General features: G+C 55.0%; 1 protein-coding gene across 1 annotated transcript in view; it reads left to right on the forward strand.

Annotated features, from left to right (window-relative positions):
• Positions 1-2695: 2695 nt before the first annotated feature.
• Positions 2696-18121, forward strand: part of LOC133349561 (calcineurin-binding protein cabin-1-like) — a 72701-nt gene continuing 57275 nt past the window's right edge. The window contains 7 exon segments of the mRNA XM_061563124.1: positions 2696-2870; positions 3342-3431; positions 13532-13645; positions 14183-14323; positions 15154-15334; positions 16292-16421; positions 17638-17790. Coding sequence (XP_061419108.1) covers positions 2868-2870; positions 3342-3431; positions 13532-13645; positions 14183-14323; positions 15154-15334; positions 16292-16421; positions 17638-17790 — 812 coding nt within the window. The 5' untranslated portion in view covers positions 2696-2867.

Consider the following 18121-nt stretch of genomic DNA (forward strand, 5'->3'; position numbering starts at 1 on the left):
TGCCCAACGAACCCCCGTTAGCAGCGTAACATGGAACATCAACAGGGAGCAAGGGACGACTTTGAATGGGGAGAATGTTGTAAATCAAATCGGACACAATAGTCGCCGATGCTCCCGTATCAATCAAGACCCGTACCTCGACCCCATCAATATGTCCCACAACAACCGACGACCCCGACGACGCGGCAACAACACGATGAGCCAACTTGGACCACTGGGTCGGTTGGACCGCACACCCCACGGAGGTACGTTTTGGCGTGACAATGGATAATTTCTGACCCCCGTTCGTTGCGGTGTGTGAGTGAGTGGCAGGTGTGTGTGTAGGCCAAACATGTGGGGTGCCACGACTCGCCGGAGTTTGCTGGGGAGACTTGGGTCGAGGCGCGACGTCCTGGCGAGGCGTCGCACCACGCTGTCGAGGAGCCCGGCATCCCGAAGCCACATGGCCCCGGAGGCCACAGTTGTAGCATCGCGTGAGTGCTGCTGATGACTTGGGCTGATCCTGGCGGCTCGGTCCGTCCCGAGCTGGCCGTACTCCGGACCTCCACTCCGTCGGGCGATCCACAGCACAGATGTCTTCCACTGGGAGGGCGGATGCAGCCACGATATGGCTGGCCGTCGCTTTGCTGGCCTTCCGACGTTGGGCCAGCAGGTTGGCATGGATATGCCAGGCGGCCCTCAACGAACATATTTCCGCGTCGTCTTCAGCCAAGACAACGATGTCCAAATCATCGGCCAGCAGCAGCAGCTTCTCCGTGACCATGGCGTCCACCCCATCCTTGTCCATCCGTGGAAAAGCCGTTTTTGCCAGGGCCAGGAGAGCCGTGCGGTATGCCAGGGGCGACTCCTTGGCGCCCCACTGGCGATCGTAAAACAGCTGACGACAGTCCGAGGGTGGTCCATAGACCGCGGCGAGGAGTTGCAGCTGCCATTTGCAGCGTGGCGCGCTGCGCCCTTGGTGCCGAGGTGAGAGTGGCGAGGGCATCACTGTCAAGCATCGCTGGCAGCGCACGCAACACCTCGTCGTCGGTCCATTTCGCCATCTCTTGATGGGTGAGGAAGCGCCTCTGGAAGCCACCCCAGTCGCCTTCTCCTCCCACGAATTCATTGAGAGGTGGCAGTCGCTGTTGCAGCGCAGCGTCCGTAGGCGAAAAACGCTCTCCGTCACTCCGTGCAGCTTTGGCGGGCTGGTCGCGTGGCAACGGCGGTTGCCGTGGTGACGTTTCGCTGTCTGCCGCTGCCGACGTGGCTTGTGGTTGGTGAGTATCGGCCACGTGACGTAGCCCCGCCTCGCTGTCAGCCTGCACTGTACTTATGGCGGGAACTTCAAACTCAGCGTCCTTGGAAATGGCGGGAAGCGGCATCTTATGTTGGCCGCCATCGGCCCGCGCAGCTCCTCCCGCACCCAGCCGGGCAATTTCTTCTAGCGCCGCGGCTGCAGCATACAGCAATTCGGCCAGTCGAGAGTGTGCCAGCCGCAGTCCTTCAGGCGACGGTCCCCACTCGTCCTGACAGCTGCGGTGTAGGTGGACTTGGCTCCTGCTGCTCGAGTCCGCCTGCAGCCATCTCTGGCTCGAAGTCGGCCGTGGTTTCCTCCGCCTCCGTCTCTCTGGTACGAGCTGAAAAGGAGGGGGGAGTGGAGGGGGTGGACGTCGCTCCCCGCCCACTCACGGGAAGCGGGGAGGTGGACGTCGACCCCCACAGTTTGACTGGGGGGGGGTCATGAGAAGCGAAGAGTTTCGGACTGAGTCCTCGTGGCCGGACCCCCTGTGGAGGTGGGCCCACTCGCCCCAGAGGAGCCAGGGGGGGGGGGGGGGGGGGGGGGGCTGGCCCGCACGGTAGATCAGCCGGTTCTGCAGAAGGAGCATCCAGCGGGGCAGACGAGCTCCCGGCGGCCGGAGCCGGGGACGTAGAAGACGGCGGTGGCTGAAGCGGCATTAGTTGCGCAGCATCTGTGGGTGGAGGCACAGACTTCCACTGAGGGTCCACCCCAGCAAGTGCACACCCTGGCTCGTCGGACACGTCACACACACGGCCCTGCAATTGTGGAGGTGAGATGGGATTTCGCGGCGCAACGAAGGGCTTGAGGCACGACGGGTGGACGAACCAATTCGCCACAGCGAATTTGTACGCATTGCGGTCGGACGACGCGGACAATCACGACAGGCCCCCGCCAAGGCCGGAGCAATTTCGGCGACGTCCCCACCGGAACTTGAGGGCAGTGGAGCCATGCCTCGTCACCCGCACTCTAAACATGGCGAGAAGTACACCTAGCTTGCAGACGTGAATTATAAGTAATCCTCGAAGCTTCCAGCTTCTGGATGTTAAAGCGAGCCGAATCTGAAATATTGGATGTAGTTTTAGTCAGTGGTACGCGCGGCTGAACGTTGTTTGGGGGATCGTGATCCCTGCCGTACATGAGGAAGAATGGCGAATAACCCGTGGGCGCATGAGGGGCCATACGGGTATGCTGCCAATGCTGCCAACACGGCCGGAAGTCCCAGTCCAGCTGAGAGTCGCTGACCTCGTGGGCGCAGCGCGCGGCGCGCCCTCGTGGTGGCGCGCGAGCGGCACCAAAAGACACCGTTGCGAGTAGTGGAGACTCCGAACGCGGCCTCCGTCCGCGCCGCTGGAGCGCGCCGAGGTGGAGATTCAGAACGCGGCCCCCGGCCTACCCCGCCCCCGCGCCGCCTCGACTCGACCCCGCGCTGCGGTCGCACGCAACGGGGGTCCCGGGGGAGACAGCGAAGGGGGTCCCGGGGTGAGAGGGGGTCTCGGGTGAGAGGGGATACCAGGGGGTCTCGGGGTGAGAGGCCGCGGCGAGAAGACGCCGGTGGAAGGATACGCGGGCGAGTTCATCCATCGACATGGTGAGACACGGGGGGGAACACAGAGACACAGGGACACGGGGGACACGGGGACAGTGGGAGACAATGGGGAGACACGGGGACAGTGGGAGACAATGGGGAGACACGGGGACAGTGGGAGACAATGGGGAGACACGGGGACAGTGGGAGACAATGGGGAGACACGGGGACAGTGGGAGACAATGGGGAGACACGGGGACAGTGGGAGACAATGGGGAGACACGGGGACAGTGGGAGACAATGGGGAGACACGGGGACAGTGGGAGACAATGGGGAGACACGGGGACAGTGGGATACAATGGGGAGACACGGGGACAGTGGGAGACAATGGGGAGACACGGGGACAGTGGGAGACAATGGGGAGACACGGGGACAGTGGGAGACAATGGGGAGACACGGGGACAGTGGGATACAATGGGGAGACACGGGGACAGTGGGAGACAATGGGGAGACCCTCGCCGCCTGTGCCTCCAGATTCGCATCGCGGCGCTGAACGAGGCGGCCGCGCCGAGCGGGGAGCGCGGCGCCGTCGAGGGCGCCAACTCGAGAACCAAGGAAGCGCAGGTGACCCCAGCACACACACACAGCATGCAGCACACACACACAGCATGCAGCACACACACACAGCATGCAGCACACACACACACAGCATGCAGCACACACACACAGCATGCAGCACACACACACAGCAATGCAGCACACACACACAACACCATGCAGCACACACACACAGCATGCAGCACACACACACACAGCATGCAGCACACACACACAGCATGCAGCACACACACACAGCATGCAGCACACACACACACAGCATGCAGCACACACACACAGCATACCGCACACACACACAGCATGCAGCACACACACACAGCATGCAGCACACACACACACAGCATGCAGCACACACACACAGCATGCAGCACACACACACAGCATGCAGCACACACACACACCATGCAGCACACACACACAGCATGCAGCACACACACACACAGCATGCAGCACACACACACAGCATGCAGCACACACACACAGCATGCAGCACACACACACACAGCATGCAGCACACACACACAGCATGCAGCACACACACACAGCATGCAGCACACACACACAGCATGCAGCACACACACACACCATGCAGCACACACACACAGCATGCAGCACACACACACAGCATGCAGCACACACACACACCACACACACAGCATGCAGCGCACACACACAGCATGCAGCACACACACACACAGCACACACACACACCACGCAGCACACACACACACAGCATGCAGCACACACACAGCATGCAGCACACACACACACCACGCAGCACACACACACACAGCATGCAGCACCCACACACACCACGCAGCACACACACACACAGCATGCAGCACACACACACAACATGCAGCACACACACACACAGCATGCAGCACACACACACACAGCATGCAGCACACACACACACAGCATGCAGCACACACACAGCATGCAGCACACACACAGCATGCAGCACACACACACCATGCAGCACACACACACAGCATGCAGCACACACACACCATGCAGCACACACACAGCATGCAGCACACACACAGCATGCAGCACACACACAGCATGCAGCACACACACAGCATGCAGCACACACACACCATGTAGCACACACACACACCATGTAGCACACACACACCATGCAGCACACACACACAGCATGCAGCACACACACACCATGCAGCACACACACACAGCATGCAGCACACACACAGCATGCAGCACACACACAGCATGCAGCACACACACAGCATGCAGCACACACACAGCATGCAGCACACACACACACACCATGTAGCACACACACACCATGTAGCACACACACACTATGCAGCACACACACACAGCATGCAGCACACACACACAGCATGCAGCACACACACACAGCATGCAGCACACACACAGCATGCAGCACACACACACACACAGCATGTAGCACACACACACCATGCAGCACACACACACAGCATGCAGCACACACACACACCATGTAGCACACACACACACACACCATGTAGCACACACACAGCATGCAGCACACACACAGCATGCAGCACACATACACCATGCAGCACACACACACACACCATGTAGCACACACACACACCATGTAGCACACACACCATGCAGCACACACACAGCATGCAGCACACACACAGCATGCAGCACACACACAGCACACACATACACCATGTAGCACGCACACCATGCAGCACGCACACCATGCAGCACCATGCAGCACACACACACACCATGTAGCACACACACACCATGTAGCGCGAACACACACACACCATGTAGCACACACACACACCATGTAGCACACACACACACCATGTAGCACACACACCATGCAGCACACACACACCATGTAGCACACACACACCATGTAGCACACACACACACAGCATGCAGCACACACACACACCACGCAGCACACACACACACAGCATGCAGCACACACACACAGCATGCAGCACACACACAGCATGCAGCACACACACACACAGCATGCAGCACACACACACACAGCATGCAGCACACACACAGCATGCAGCACACACACAGCATGCAGCACACACACCATGCAGCACACACACACAGCATGCAGCACACACACACCATGCAGCACACACACACAGCATGCAGCACACACAGCATGCAGCACACACACAGCATGCAGCACACACACAGCATGCAGCACACACACAGCGTGCAGCACACACACAGCGTGCAGCACACACACACCATGTAGCACACACACACACCATGTAGCACACACACACCATGCAGCACACACACACAGCATGCAGCACACACACACAGCATGCAGCACACACACACCATGCAGCACACACACACAGCTTGCAGCACACACACAGCATGCAGCACACATACAGCATGCAGCACACACACACAGCATGCAGCACACTCACAGCATGCAGCACACACACACACCATGTAGCACACACACACAGCATGCAGCACACACACACAGCATGCAGCACACACACACACCACACACACAGCATGCAGTGCACACACACAGCATGCAGCACACACACACACAGCACACACACACACCACGCAGCACACACACACACAGCATGCAGCACACACACAGCATGCAGCACACACACACACCACGCAGCACACACACACACAGCATGCAGCACACACACACACCACGCAGCACACACACACACAGCATGCAGCACACACACACAGCATGCAGCACACACACACAGCATGCAGCACACACACACACAGCATGCAGCACACACACACAGCATGCAGCACACACACAGCATGCAGCACACACACACACACAGCATGTAGCACACACACACCATGCAGCACACACACACAGCATGCAGCACACACACACACCATGTAGCACACACACACACACACCATGTAGCACACACACACACACACCATGTAGCACACACACAGCATGCAGCACACACACACAGCATGCAGCACACATACACCATGCAGCACACACACACACCATGTAGCACACACACACACCATGTAGCACACACACCATGCAGCACACACACAGCATGCAGCACACACACAGCACACACATACACCATGTAGCACGCACACCATGCAGCACGCACACCATGCAGCACCATGCAGCACACACACACACCATGTAGCACACACAGACCATGTAGCGCGAACACACACACACCATGTAGCACACACACACACCATGTAGCACACACACACACCATGTAGCACACACACCATGCAGCACACACACACACCATGTAGCACACACACACCATGTAGCACACACACGCACAGCATGCAGCACACACACACACCACGCAGCACACACACACACAGCATGCAGCACACACACACAGCATGCAGCACACACACACACAGCATGCAGCGCACACACACACAGCATGCAGCACACACACACAGCATGCAGCACACACACAGCATGCAGCACACACACAGCATGCAGCACACACACACCATGCAGCACACACACACAGCATGCAGCACACACACACCATGCAGCACACACACACAGCATGCAGCACACACACAGCATGCAGCACACACACAGCATGCAGCACACACACAGCATGCAGCACACACACAGCATGCAGCACACACACAGCATGCACCACACACACACACACCATGTAGCACACACACACACCATGTAGCACACACACACCATGCAGCACACACACACAGCATGCAGCACACACACACCATGCAGCACACACACACAGCTTGCAGCACACACACAGCATGCAGCACACACACAGCATGCAGCACACACACACACACCATGTAGCACACACACACACCATGTAGCACACACACACCATGCAGCACACACACACAGCATGCAGCACACACACACCATGCAGCACACACACACAGCATGCAGCACACACACACAGCATGCAGCACACACACACACAGCATGCAGCACACACACACAGCATGCAGCACACACACAGCATGCAGCACACACACAGCATGCAGCACACACACACCATGCAGCACACACACACAGCATGCAGCACACACACACCATGCAGCACACACACACAGCATGCAGCACACACACAGCATGCAGCACACACACAGCATGCAGCACACACACAGCATGCAGCACACACACAGCATGCAGCACACACACACACACCATGTAGCACACACACACACCATGTAGCACACACACACCATGCAGCACACACACACAGCATGCAGCACACACACACCATGCAGCACACACACACAGCATGCAGCACACACACAGCATGCAGCACACACACAGCATGCAGCACACACACACAGCATGCAGCACACACACAGCATGCAGCACACACACACACACCATGTAGCACACACACACACCATGTAGCACACACACACCATGCAGCACACACACACAGCATGCAGCACACACACACAGCATGCAGCACACACACACAGCATGCAGCACACACACAGCATGCAGCACACACACACAGCATGCAGCACACACACAGCATGCAGCACACACACACACAGCATGTAGCACACACACACCATGCAGCACACACACACAGCATGCAGCACACACACACACACCATGTAGCACACACACACACACACCATGTAGCACACACACAGCATGCAGCACACACACACAGCATGCAGCACACATACACCATGCAGCACACACACACACACCATGTAGCACACACACACACCATGTAGCACACACACCATGCAGCACACACACAGCATGCAGCACACACACAGCACACACATACACCATGTAGCACGCACACCATGCAGCACGCACACCATGCAGCACCATGCAGCACACACACACAGCATGTAGTGCACACACACAGCATGCAGCACACACACACACCATGTAGCACACACACACACACACCATGTAGCACACACACAGCATGCAGCACACACACACAGCATGCAGCACACACACACAGCATGCAGCACACATACACCATGCAGCACACACACACACACCATGTAGCACACACACACACCATGTAGCACACACACCATGCAGCACACACACAGCATGCAGCACACACACAGCACACACATACACCATGTAGCACGCACACCATGCAGCACGCACACCATGCAGCACCATGCAGCACACACACACACCATGTAGCACACACACACCATGTAGCGCGAACACACACACACCATGTAGCACACACACACACTATGTAGCACACACACACACCATGTAGCACACACACCATGCAGCACACACACACACCATGTAGCACACACACACCATGTAGCACACACACACACAGCATGCAGCACACACACACCATGCAGCACACACACAGCATGCAGCACACACACACACCATGTAGCACACACACACACACACCATGCAGCACACACACAGCATGCAGCACACACACACCATGCAGCACACACACAGCATGCAGCACACACACAGCACACATATACACCATGTAGCACACACACCATGCAGCACCATGCAGCACACACACACCATGCAGCACACACACACACCATGCAGCACACACACACACCATGCAGCACACACACACCATGAAGCACACACACACACAGCATGCAGCACACACACACAGCATTCAGCACACACACAGCATGCAGCACACACACACCATGCAGCACACACACACCATGCAGCACACACACACACCATGCAGCACACACACACACCATGTAGCACACACACCATGCAGCACACACACAGTATGCAGCATACACACACAGCACACACACACCATGTAGCACACACACTATGCAGCACCATGCAGCACACACACACCATGCAGCACACACACACCATGCAGCACACACACCATGCAGCACACACACACACCATGCAGCACGCACACAGCACACACACACAGCACACACACACACCATGCAGCACACACACCATGCAGCATACACACACACCACGCAGCACACACACCATGCAGCACACACACACCATGCAGCACACACGCACCATGCAGCACACACACACCATGCAGCACACACACACACACACCATGCAGCACACACACAGCACACACACACCATGCAGCACATACACACCACGCAGCACACACACACCATGCAGCACACACACACACACCATGCAGCACACACAGCACACACCATGCAGCACACACACACACACACCATGCAGCACACACACACACCATGCAGCACACACAGCACACACCATGCAGCACACACAGCACACACCATGCAGCACACACACACACACACACCATGCAGCACACACACACCACGCAGCACACACACACCATGCAGCACACACACACCATGCAGCACACACACACACAATGCAGCACACACAGCACACACTATGCAGCACACACAGCACACACCATGCAGCACACACACACCATGCAGCACACACACACACAGCACACACACACACCATACAGCACACACTATGCAGCACACACAGCACACACCATGCAGCACACACACACCATGCAGCACACACACACCACGCAGCACACACACACCATGCAGCACACACACACCAAGCAGCACACACACACCATGCAGCACGCACACACACCATGCAGCACACACAGCACACACCATGCAGCACACACAGCACACACCATGCAGCGCACACACACACCATGCAGCACACACACACCATGCACACACACACACAGCACGCAGCACACACACAGCATGCAGCACACACACCCCATGCAGCACACACACACACCATGCGGCACACACACACCATGCACACACAGACACCATGCAGCACACACACACCATGCAGCACACACACATCCACCGTGCAGCACACACACACACCATGCAGCACACACACACACCATGCAGCACACACACACACACCATGCAGCATGTAGCACACACAGCATGTAGCACACACACACAGCATGTAGCACACACACACACAGCATGCAGCACACACACAGACACAGCATGTAGCACACACACACACAGCATGCAGTACACACACTAACACCATGCAGCACACACACACACCATGCAGCACACATACACACACACACCATGCAGCACACACACACCATGCAGCACACACACACACCATGCAGCACACACACCATGCAGCACACACAGCACAGACACATAGCACACACAGCATACGAACCATGCAGCACACACACACCATGCAGCACCCACAGCACACACACAGCATACAGACCATATAGCGCACACACAACACACAAACACCATGCAGCACACACTCACGGCCATACAGACCATACAGCTCACACTACACACACACAGCACACAGCACCATGCAGCATGCATACAGCATACTAACCATACAGCACACACAGCACAGTAACCATACATCACACAAACAGCATACTAACCATACAACACATACACACAGCAGACTAACCATACAGCACATTCACACAGCATACTAAGCATACAGCACACACAGCATACTAACAATGCAGCACACACAGCATACTAACAATGCAGCACACACAGCATACTAACCATATAGCACTCACCATACAGTACACGCCATACAGCATGCACCATACTGCACACAAAACAGCATACACACTACAGCTCACACAGCACACATGCTACATACACAACATACACACTACACACCCTATACACAGCACTTAGAGCATACACAATATACGCAGCATATATGCTACAGAGCATACATACAGCATGCACCATACACAGCATGCACCGTTCACAGCATACACACAGCACATACACTACACACAGCACATATTAGACACAGCACACACCATACACACAACATACACTTAGCATATATGTAGTGCAGTCCAACCACGCAGAGACGAGGAAGCCCATAAGGGCTGGTATCCGTTTATTAATACATGTTCTCACACTGCCTCCTACACTCACACCAGTGTAGGTGCACTCTATTATCCATCCTTCACTTGGACCTGGGATAACTATATACGTCGAGACTACTTCGACTACCCCTAGGCTCCCTCGGGGATACTATATACGTTGGGATCTCTTCGGCCTCCCCTAGGCTCTCTCACCCGTCTGCCCGGGGCGGGGGATCAGCCAACATCGCCCCGCGACGAGGAGAGAGACCTCTTCCTGGCTCCCCACGACGACCACGTGTCCCTCACGTGGTCTCCCTTAAAGATATTTGTGGCTCCTTTGCGAAACTGGAAACGGCCCCAGGATATCAAGTGCCACCAGTTCCTTGACACGTGATGCCGTGATAGATTGCAGTGGGGGTCGATCATGCCGGGTCGGCTGCTTACAGCGAGCGCAGTCATGACAACCCTTGACGAGAAGTTCCACATCCTCCTCTATACCCGGCCAGTAATAGTTACGTTTAATTGTTAGCAACATCTTTCGAGCTCCCAGGTGCATCACCTTTTCATGAATTTCACGGGCAAGCTTCCCTCGGAGGACCATAGGCACCACCACACAATACCTTAGCATTTCAACCGCATGAGGAGGCCATCATGAAGAGCTATGGCCGGGGACCTCGCTGGTGTGGCAATGTGATCGACCGGCATGACGCGGCGTCGCAATCACAATAGCGAGGCATCCTCCATCAGCAACCGGGACCGTAATCCCCAGGTAACATGATGGAGCCACCGTGGCAGTTGCTAGGCCTCGGCAAGGTAAGGTAATTTACCCTTTTTACCGGGTAAAAGGGTAAAGGTGTTGACCATGCCAAGGGGTAAGGCAAAAGGTAGGGTAAAGGTAGCGTGGAAGAATTACCCGGTAGGGTAAAGGTAGCGCGAAGTATTACCCGGTAAATACCTTGTTTACTGCTCGCTAAAAGCTCTGTGGTGGAGTCTGTGGCCTCCATTTAAAATTGGAATCATTGATGTCAGACCAGTTGGAGACGGACCATGTTCTTGAGGTAGAGGATGAGGTCGAGGATGCCAGCAACGGCATTTTCGGGGTCGCTGCGAACAGCAATCGAAAGAGGTAGCGGCGTGCGTTCCCGTGGGAGCACATGCACGATTGGATGCAGGGTGATTCCCATGTGCAGCAAGGAAAGCGGCAGTGTGTACACTCCGCAAGTGGTTTTCCTCACGTCGGGGTGGAAAGCCCACCTCAAGCACAACGTGCTCGCCCCAGGCAGCGAGGTCGGGACGTCGGCGTCAGGGTGGAAATCTTTTTCATGTGTAGTATCCCAGTAATCGGGTAATTTGTACGGGGTAAGGGTAAAAGATAGAGTAAAGGTAGGCTTGTTGCTTTTGAACTTTTACCTGTTACCTGACCTTGCTAAAGGGTAAAAGGTAAGGGTAGAGTGATTGTATCGTGGTAAAGTAAAATGTAGTGTAAAGGTAGGCTCGTTGTTTTTACCTTACCTTGCCGCGGTCTAGCAGTTGCCACCAATTGAGGCGTACCCACAACCGCAGGCCTACAGCGACTGGCGCCCTCTGTACAGGCACACCTGGCGCCTGGCGGAAGGCACGACAAGGCATTCGCTTTACCGTGCCGTGCACCTTTCCTGAAGATGACCTCGTAGGAATACTCTGTTTACGTGACAACCCTTACTAGTTGGCTGTGTCGGGTGGTGGCGGGTTTTAATGACAAATTTATATATTTACGCGATCTAACCCAAAAAAATCTCTATTATGCACAGCATACATGTTTGTATATTGAATTGATTTTGCCAACGTGCTTAGCGGAGGTGCGGGGGAAGGACAAAAACACACTAAAGCAGCATATGCACACACCACATACAGCACATACACTATACACAGCATACCCACTCCATACACAGACTAGATACACACACAAAACACAATGTATGCACCACATCCACACAGCATACACACCGCACACAGCAAACATATTACTAGTGTGCGCCTTGACGGATTAAGACGTTATACTCACAATTGACTTATTCCACCATGAGTGAGTGGCTGAGTGTGTGAGTGAATGATTTAATGGGGGAATGAGGGAATGAGTGTGTTATTGTGACCTGCAGTGTGATGCTTGAACACAGCACAGTAAGTCTGGAATTGACCGAGGTTGTGTGTGTGTGTGCGCAAACGTCACCTGAGTGTTCCTCTTTGCAGGAGGCAGAAGCGTTTGCAGTTTACAACAAAGCTCTGGAACTTCAGAAGCACGACCGAGTCGCGGAAGCCACGGAAGTTTATCACAAGCTCCTCCGCACCCCTCTGCTGAAAGAGGTAACGCGAGGCGGCTGCCGCGCAAGGGGAGTTGAGGTGAGGGTGGAGCGAGCGGCTCGCCATCGTAAAGGTTGTGAGTTTCAACTCCTGGTCGGGGAGTTGTGCCTTGGCCCATCATGCGGACTTTCCACCACTGGCTCAGCAGGTCTGTAAACAGGAGATGGCACCAATGCCTCAATGCTCACTTGAGCTGGAAAAATTGCTTTGGTGTTTTAAAGTGTCAGAGCACCGGGCCGGCACTGCCGAGAATCCTGGGTATGAATTCATGGTTTGAACTCGGAGAGTCAAAGTTGGTCCATGGTCCATGGCTTGCCTCTGGAAATGTTGGTCCGAAAGGCGCCATCGGCTGACGGACTAAGAAGCTACGATATTTTATTTTGCCTAACGAGACACCCCCCCCCCCTCCATCCCCCCCATGTCTATTGATGTTCTCATCTACATCCACAGTAGCACACGGTGAGTATTATACAACCTCGGGAGAATGTGGAACGGTGTGCTTGTGGTGAACTGCTCGTTGTTGCTCGCTGTTTTGTGCAGGCGGTTCCCAACGACGATGAGCAGCAGGAAGGGGTGCTCAAAGGCACCGGGTTCATGCTCAAGTATTCCGCGTACAAGAACCTGGCGAGCCTCTCGGCCCAGTCGGGGAACCTGCAGACCGCTCTGGATTTTTACCTGGAGGTGCGACTCCTGCACAACGCACAGTACACGCACACGAAGACCGTTTGCGATACCTGTGCACTCGCACAAACCAGCCTTGGATACTCTCGCTTAATTTTTCGCCGAAAACGGAACTTGATTGCGACAAGCAAATTCCAGTATGCGAGGAGGAAAGTGTTGAATCCATGCGTAGTACCCGCGATGACTCGTAGATCAGAAACATGGACGCTGACAGATCATGGAACAAAAACTAAAAAATGTACAAAGAAGCACGGACAGATGCATGCAGGGGATTACAATGAGAGACAGAAAGAGGAGTGCGTGGATTAGAGAACACACAGGTTTAATGCATTGTTTTGACTGTTAAGAAGCGTAAGAGGGCTTAGGTAGAACACGTCCCTATAAGGGGCGATGAGCTGTGTGTGTGTGAATAAAGGTTAGTGCGCTGCGTTATAAACGCGGCGACCCAAATTAGATTCCCGCTCACGACCAATTGCAGTGGCAAATATTTAAACCGATCCTCAAATGAGGACCCCGTGCAGTGCATAAACATCGCCACTAGGGAGACAAAGGCGGCCGAGTATGGTGCTGGCCACCCATCCCATTGTGTGCTTTGCCGGCTTTAATAGGTGCTCCCTAACAGCACTTGCCCCAACAGTCTGTTCAGGCTTAAAGGGGGATTTTTGTTTTTTAATTATTACTGAGTGGCGGTCAGAGGAAAGCACCCAGGGAAGACATCCACCACACAAATGAAGAAATTTAGTCGGCTGTTGTGCCGAGTTCAGCCTGTACTGTCGCCGTGTTCAGGCTGCTTTGTTGCCGTGTTCACTCCGTGCTGTCACCTTGTTCAGGCCGTGCTACTAGACGCTTCGGACGTGACGCTGTGGTTCAGGATGGGCAGTGTGGCGGTGCGGCTGCTGCGGATGCCGTTGGCACGGCACGCCTTCGAGGAGGGCCTGCGCTGCAGCCCCGCGCACTGGCCCTGCCTCGACCGCCTCATCACCGTACTTTATGCACTCGGGGACTACGGCTGTGGGTGGCCGCAACGCACCAGCGCGCACCGCACTAGCACCACTACTCACTGCACCAGAACCGCCGCTAACTGCCCTAGCACCGCCACTCACTGTGCCAGACTGTACACCGCACTAGCGCGTGCACCACACCAACACGCACGTACCAGCACTCACTGCTTCAGAACGCACATTGCACCAGCACATGCACCGCACTAGCACCGCCACTCACTGCGCCAGCATGTAAACTGCACCAGCACTCGTGCCGCACCAGCACTCATTGCATCAGCATGCACACTGCACCAGAACCCACCGCACCAACTCTCACCGCACCAGCACTCGCCACTCCAGTACGCGGACTACACGCACACCTCACAGCCTTCCGCACATGCAGTACTGGAAGCGTAATGGCAGATTCCACTCACAGAAACATTCCGTTTCAGTAGCACATTCTGCTCCGACGTTTCACTCATTACCACCCACGATATTCCTAGACTGCACAGAATACATTGTTCACAATGGTGCCAACAACGCAGGAGCGATTGTTGTATAAGAGGCTATACTCTGCTGATGAGACCTGATAAGTAGAAACAGCGCCGAGGTTTTGGTTGCTTAAAGAAAAATCATGCTGCAAAATCATTGGTTCAGAAGGCCAATCGGCTGATGGTCTACAGCAGCGATGGGCAACATGAGGCCCGCTGGCTGCATGCGTCCCGTGGAGCTCCTCGTGGTGGCCTGGTCTCAGTGTGTCTGTAGGGTGATGTGTTGGGTCATGGTTAGTGCGAAAGCACGATGTCAAGCTTGTGGCCCACCGAGGTGTGGGGGACCGCTCTCGTTGCCCACGGACTTGTCTGGGTTGCCCCTCGCCTCCAATTAGCATGGTTGGCTAAGTACGATGCGACATATGTCCAACGTACATACATCACTGGTCTACAGTGTCATATTTGTATTTTTCATTTTGTAACACACACACATTCAGGTTGCCTGTACTACATCTACCAAGCGCTACAGAAGGACCCCGGCTATGGCAAGGGGCTTGTGCTGATGGCAAAGATCTTCCAAGAGCAGCCAAGCCTCAAATATGACTCCTTCTCTATGTTCTCCAAGTGGTAATGCACCCTGCTGTGTGTGCTCCAGCTCACACACCTGCATGTGTGTGTATATACACAGGTATGTGTGTGTATATACACCACGGTTTAGCAGCGCCGTAACGTGGCGAGCGAGTACCAGGATGCAAGTCGTGGGCTGGTGAACCACGCTGTGCGCTCACGGTCGCTCGGTCCCCTCTTCTTCCCCTACCGCTCTTTCACAGCTCTTGGCAGCTGAGGCTCAGTTCTGCCTCTGGAGCCGAGTGTCCGTGTCTCGGACCTCATTGCAAGAGGGGACATTTATCCTCCTTGTTCCTCGAACTGCACCCAGCTGGACTTCGGAACGCGCTCACGATAATAATTTTAGGACATTTCGTATTTGCGTAATTTTTTTTGTGCGAGGCTATCGCGAAGGAAGGCGCCGTTGGGTTTCACGGAAGCAGTCTGCAGTGGTTTCACAGTAGAGGGCGACGTTGCTACGTCTAATCCCAATTAACCGGTGGTGACAAGTTGAGTTTCGAATTTATACTTGTTTTACCAGGCGAGAACTCAAGAGGCCAGGCTACCAGTAGTAGGGAGCTGTGTTTGCTTTGTGTGATCCTAATTGAGTAATTTGCAGTCGATTCGAACTTGGCAAATGTGCACCGTGATGAAACACAATGGCCTACTCTTTCTCCAATGATGTCGCGAGGTCTTTAACGTCCGCCATGAAGCGGACTGCACGTATTTATACAGTTTGTACACCTGCAAAAACCTGGATGGCCCGCTGGATTCGAACCGCATATCTGAACAACGAGCAGTGAATGCCCTACCGCCGAGCCTTGTGAACCGCCCCGCGGCGTACAGCGCGACTCGGCTCAACATGCTCATTGCCGGTTTCCACCTCCCTGCTTCGCCACCACTGCCTGCTTAACAACAATGCCTTGCGTGAGGCCTACAAAGTTAGTCCAGGAGAGGTCCGTTTGTTCTTAGAGATCAGGAAACACGGGTCGATGAGACGTAGAATTAATCGTAGTCGTTGCTCGACAGCCCGAGTTGGTGTGGTTTGATGTGGGTGGATGTGTGATTATCAGTACCGTATGATAATTATCTGTACCATGTGATTGTTGGCGCTGTCTGTGTGCGCCGTGTATTATTTTTTTTATCGTGTGAGCTATGTGTGATAATGCCTGTGCTGTGTGCTTGTCATTGCGTGCGCTGTGTGATGGTGTGCGATTGTGCGTTTGTGCGTGTGTAGTGACCCCCGCATACACTCGGCGCGAGTGAGCGAGGAGGAGGCCAAGGCGTTTATTGACGAGGCATTGGAACTGAGGGAGAAGCGCCGCACCTTCTGGGAGCCTCAGGAGGCCGAGGAGGAGCCCACCCTGGCGTACCCGCTGCGTGAATTCACGTGCGTCACAAAGATCCCTCGTTTCGACTTTAACAGACTGTTGGGGCAAGGGCTGTTAGCGAGCACCAATGATGACCGGAAGGGGACACGAGGTGGTGGGTGGCCAGCACCTCACCCGGCCGCTTTTGTCTCCCTCGTGGCGATGTTTACACACTGCATCAGGTATTTATTTGAGGCTCAGTCGAACTATGAGAGGCCCACGACCAGTTCAGATAATCGTGTTGGCCGTGACTGAAATCAAACTCAGGTCGCTGGTTTGTAGTGCAGCACGCTAATCACTGTGCCACCGCTCCCCACACACATGTACACACACGTACAAGGACAAAGATCC

Source organism: Lethenteron reissneri, chromosome 30, assembly GCF_015708825.2.
Source record: "Lethenteron reissneri isolate LAM-NWPU_2019-01 chromosome 30, ASM1570882v1, whole genome shotgun sequence".
Lineage (NCBI taxonomy): Eukaryota > Metazoa > Chordata > Hyperoartia > Petromyzontiformes > Petromyzontidae > Lethenteron > Lethenteron reissneri.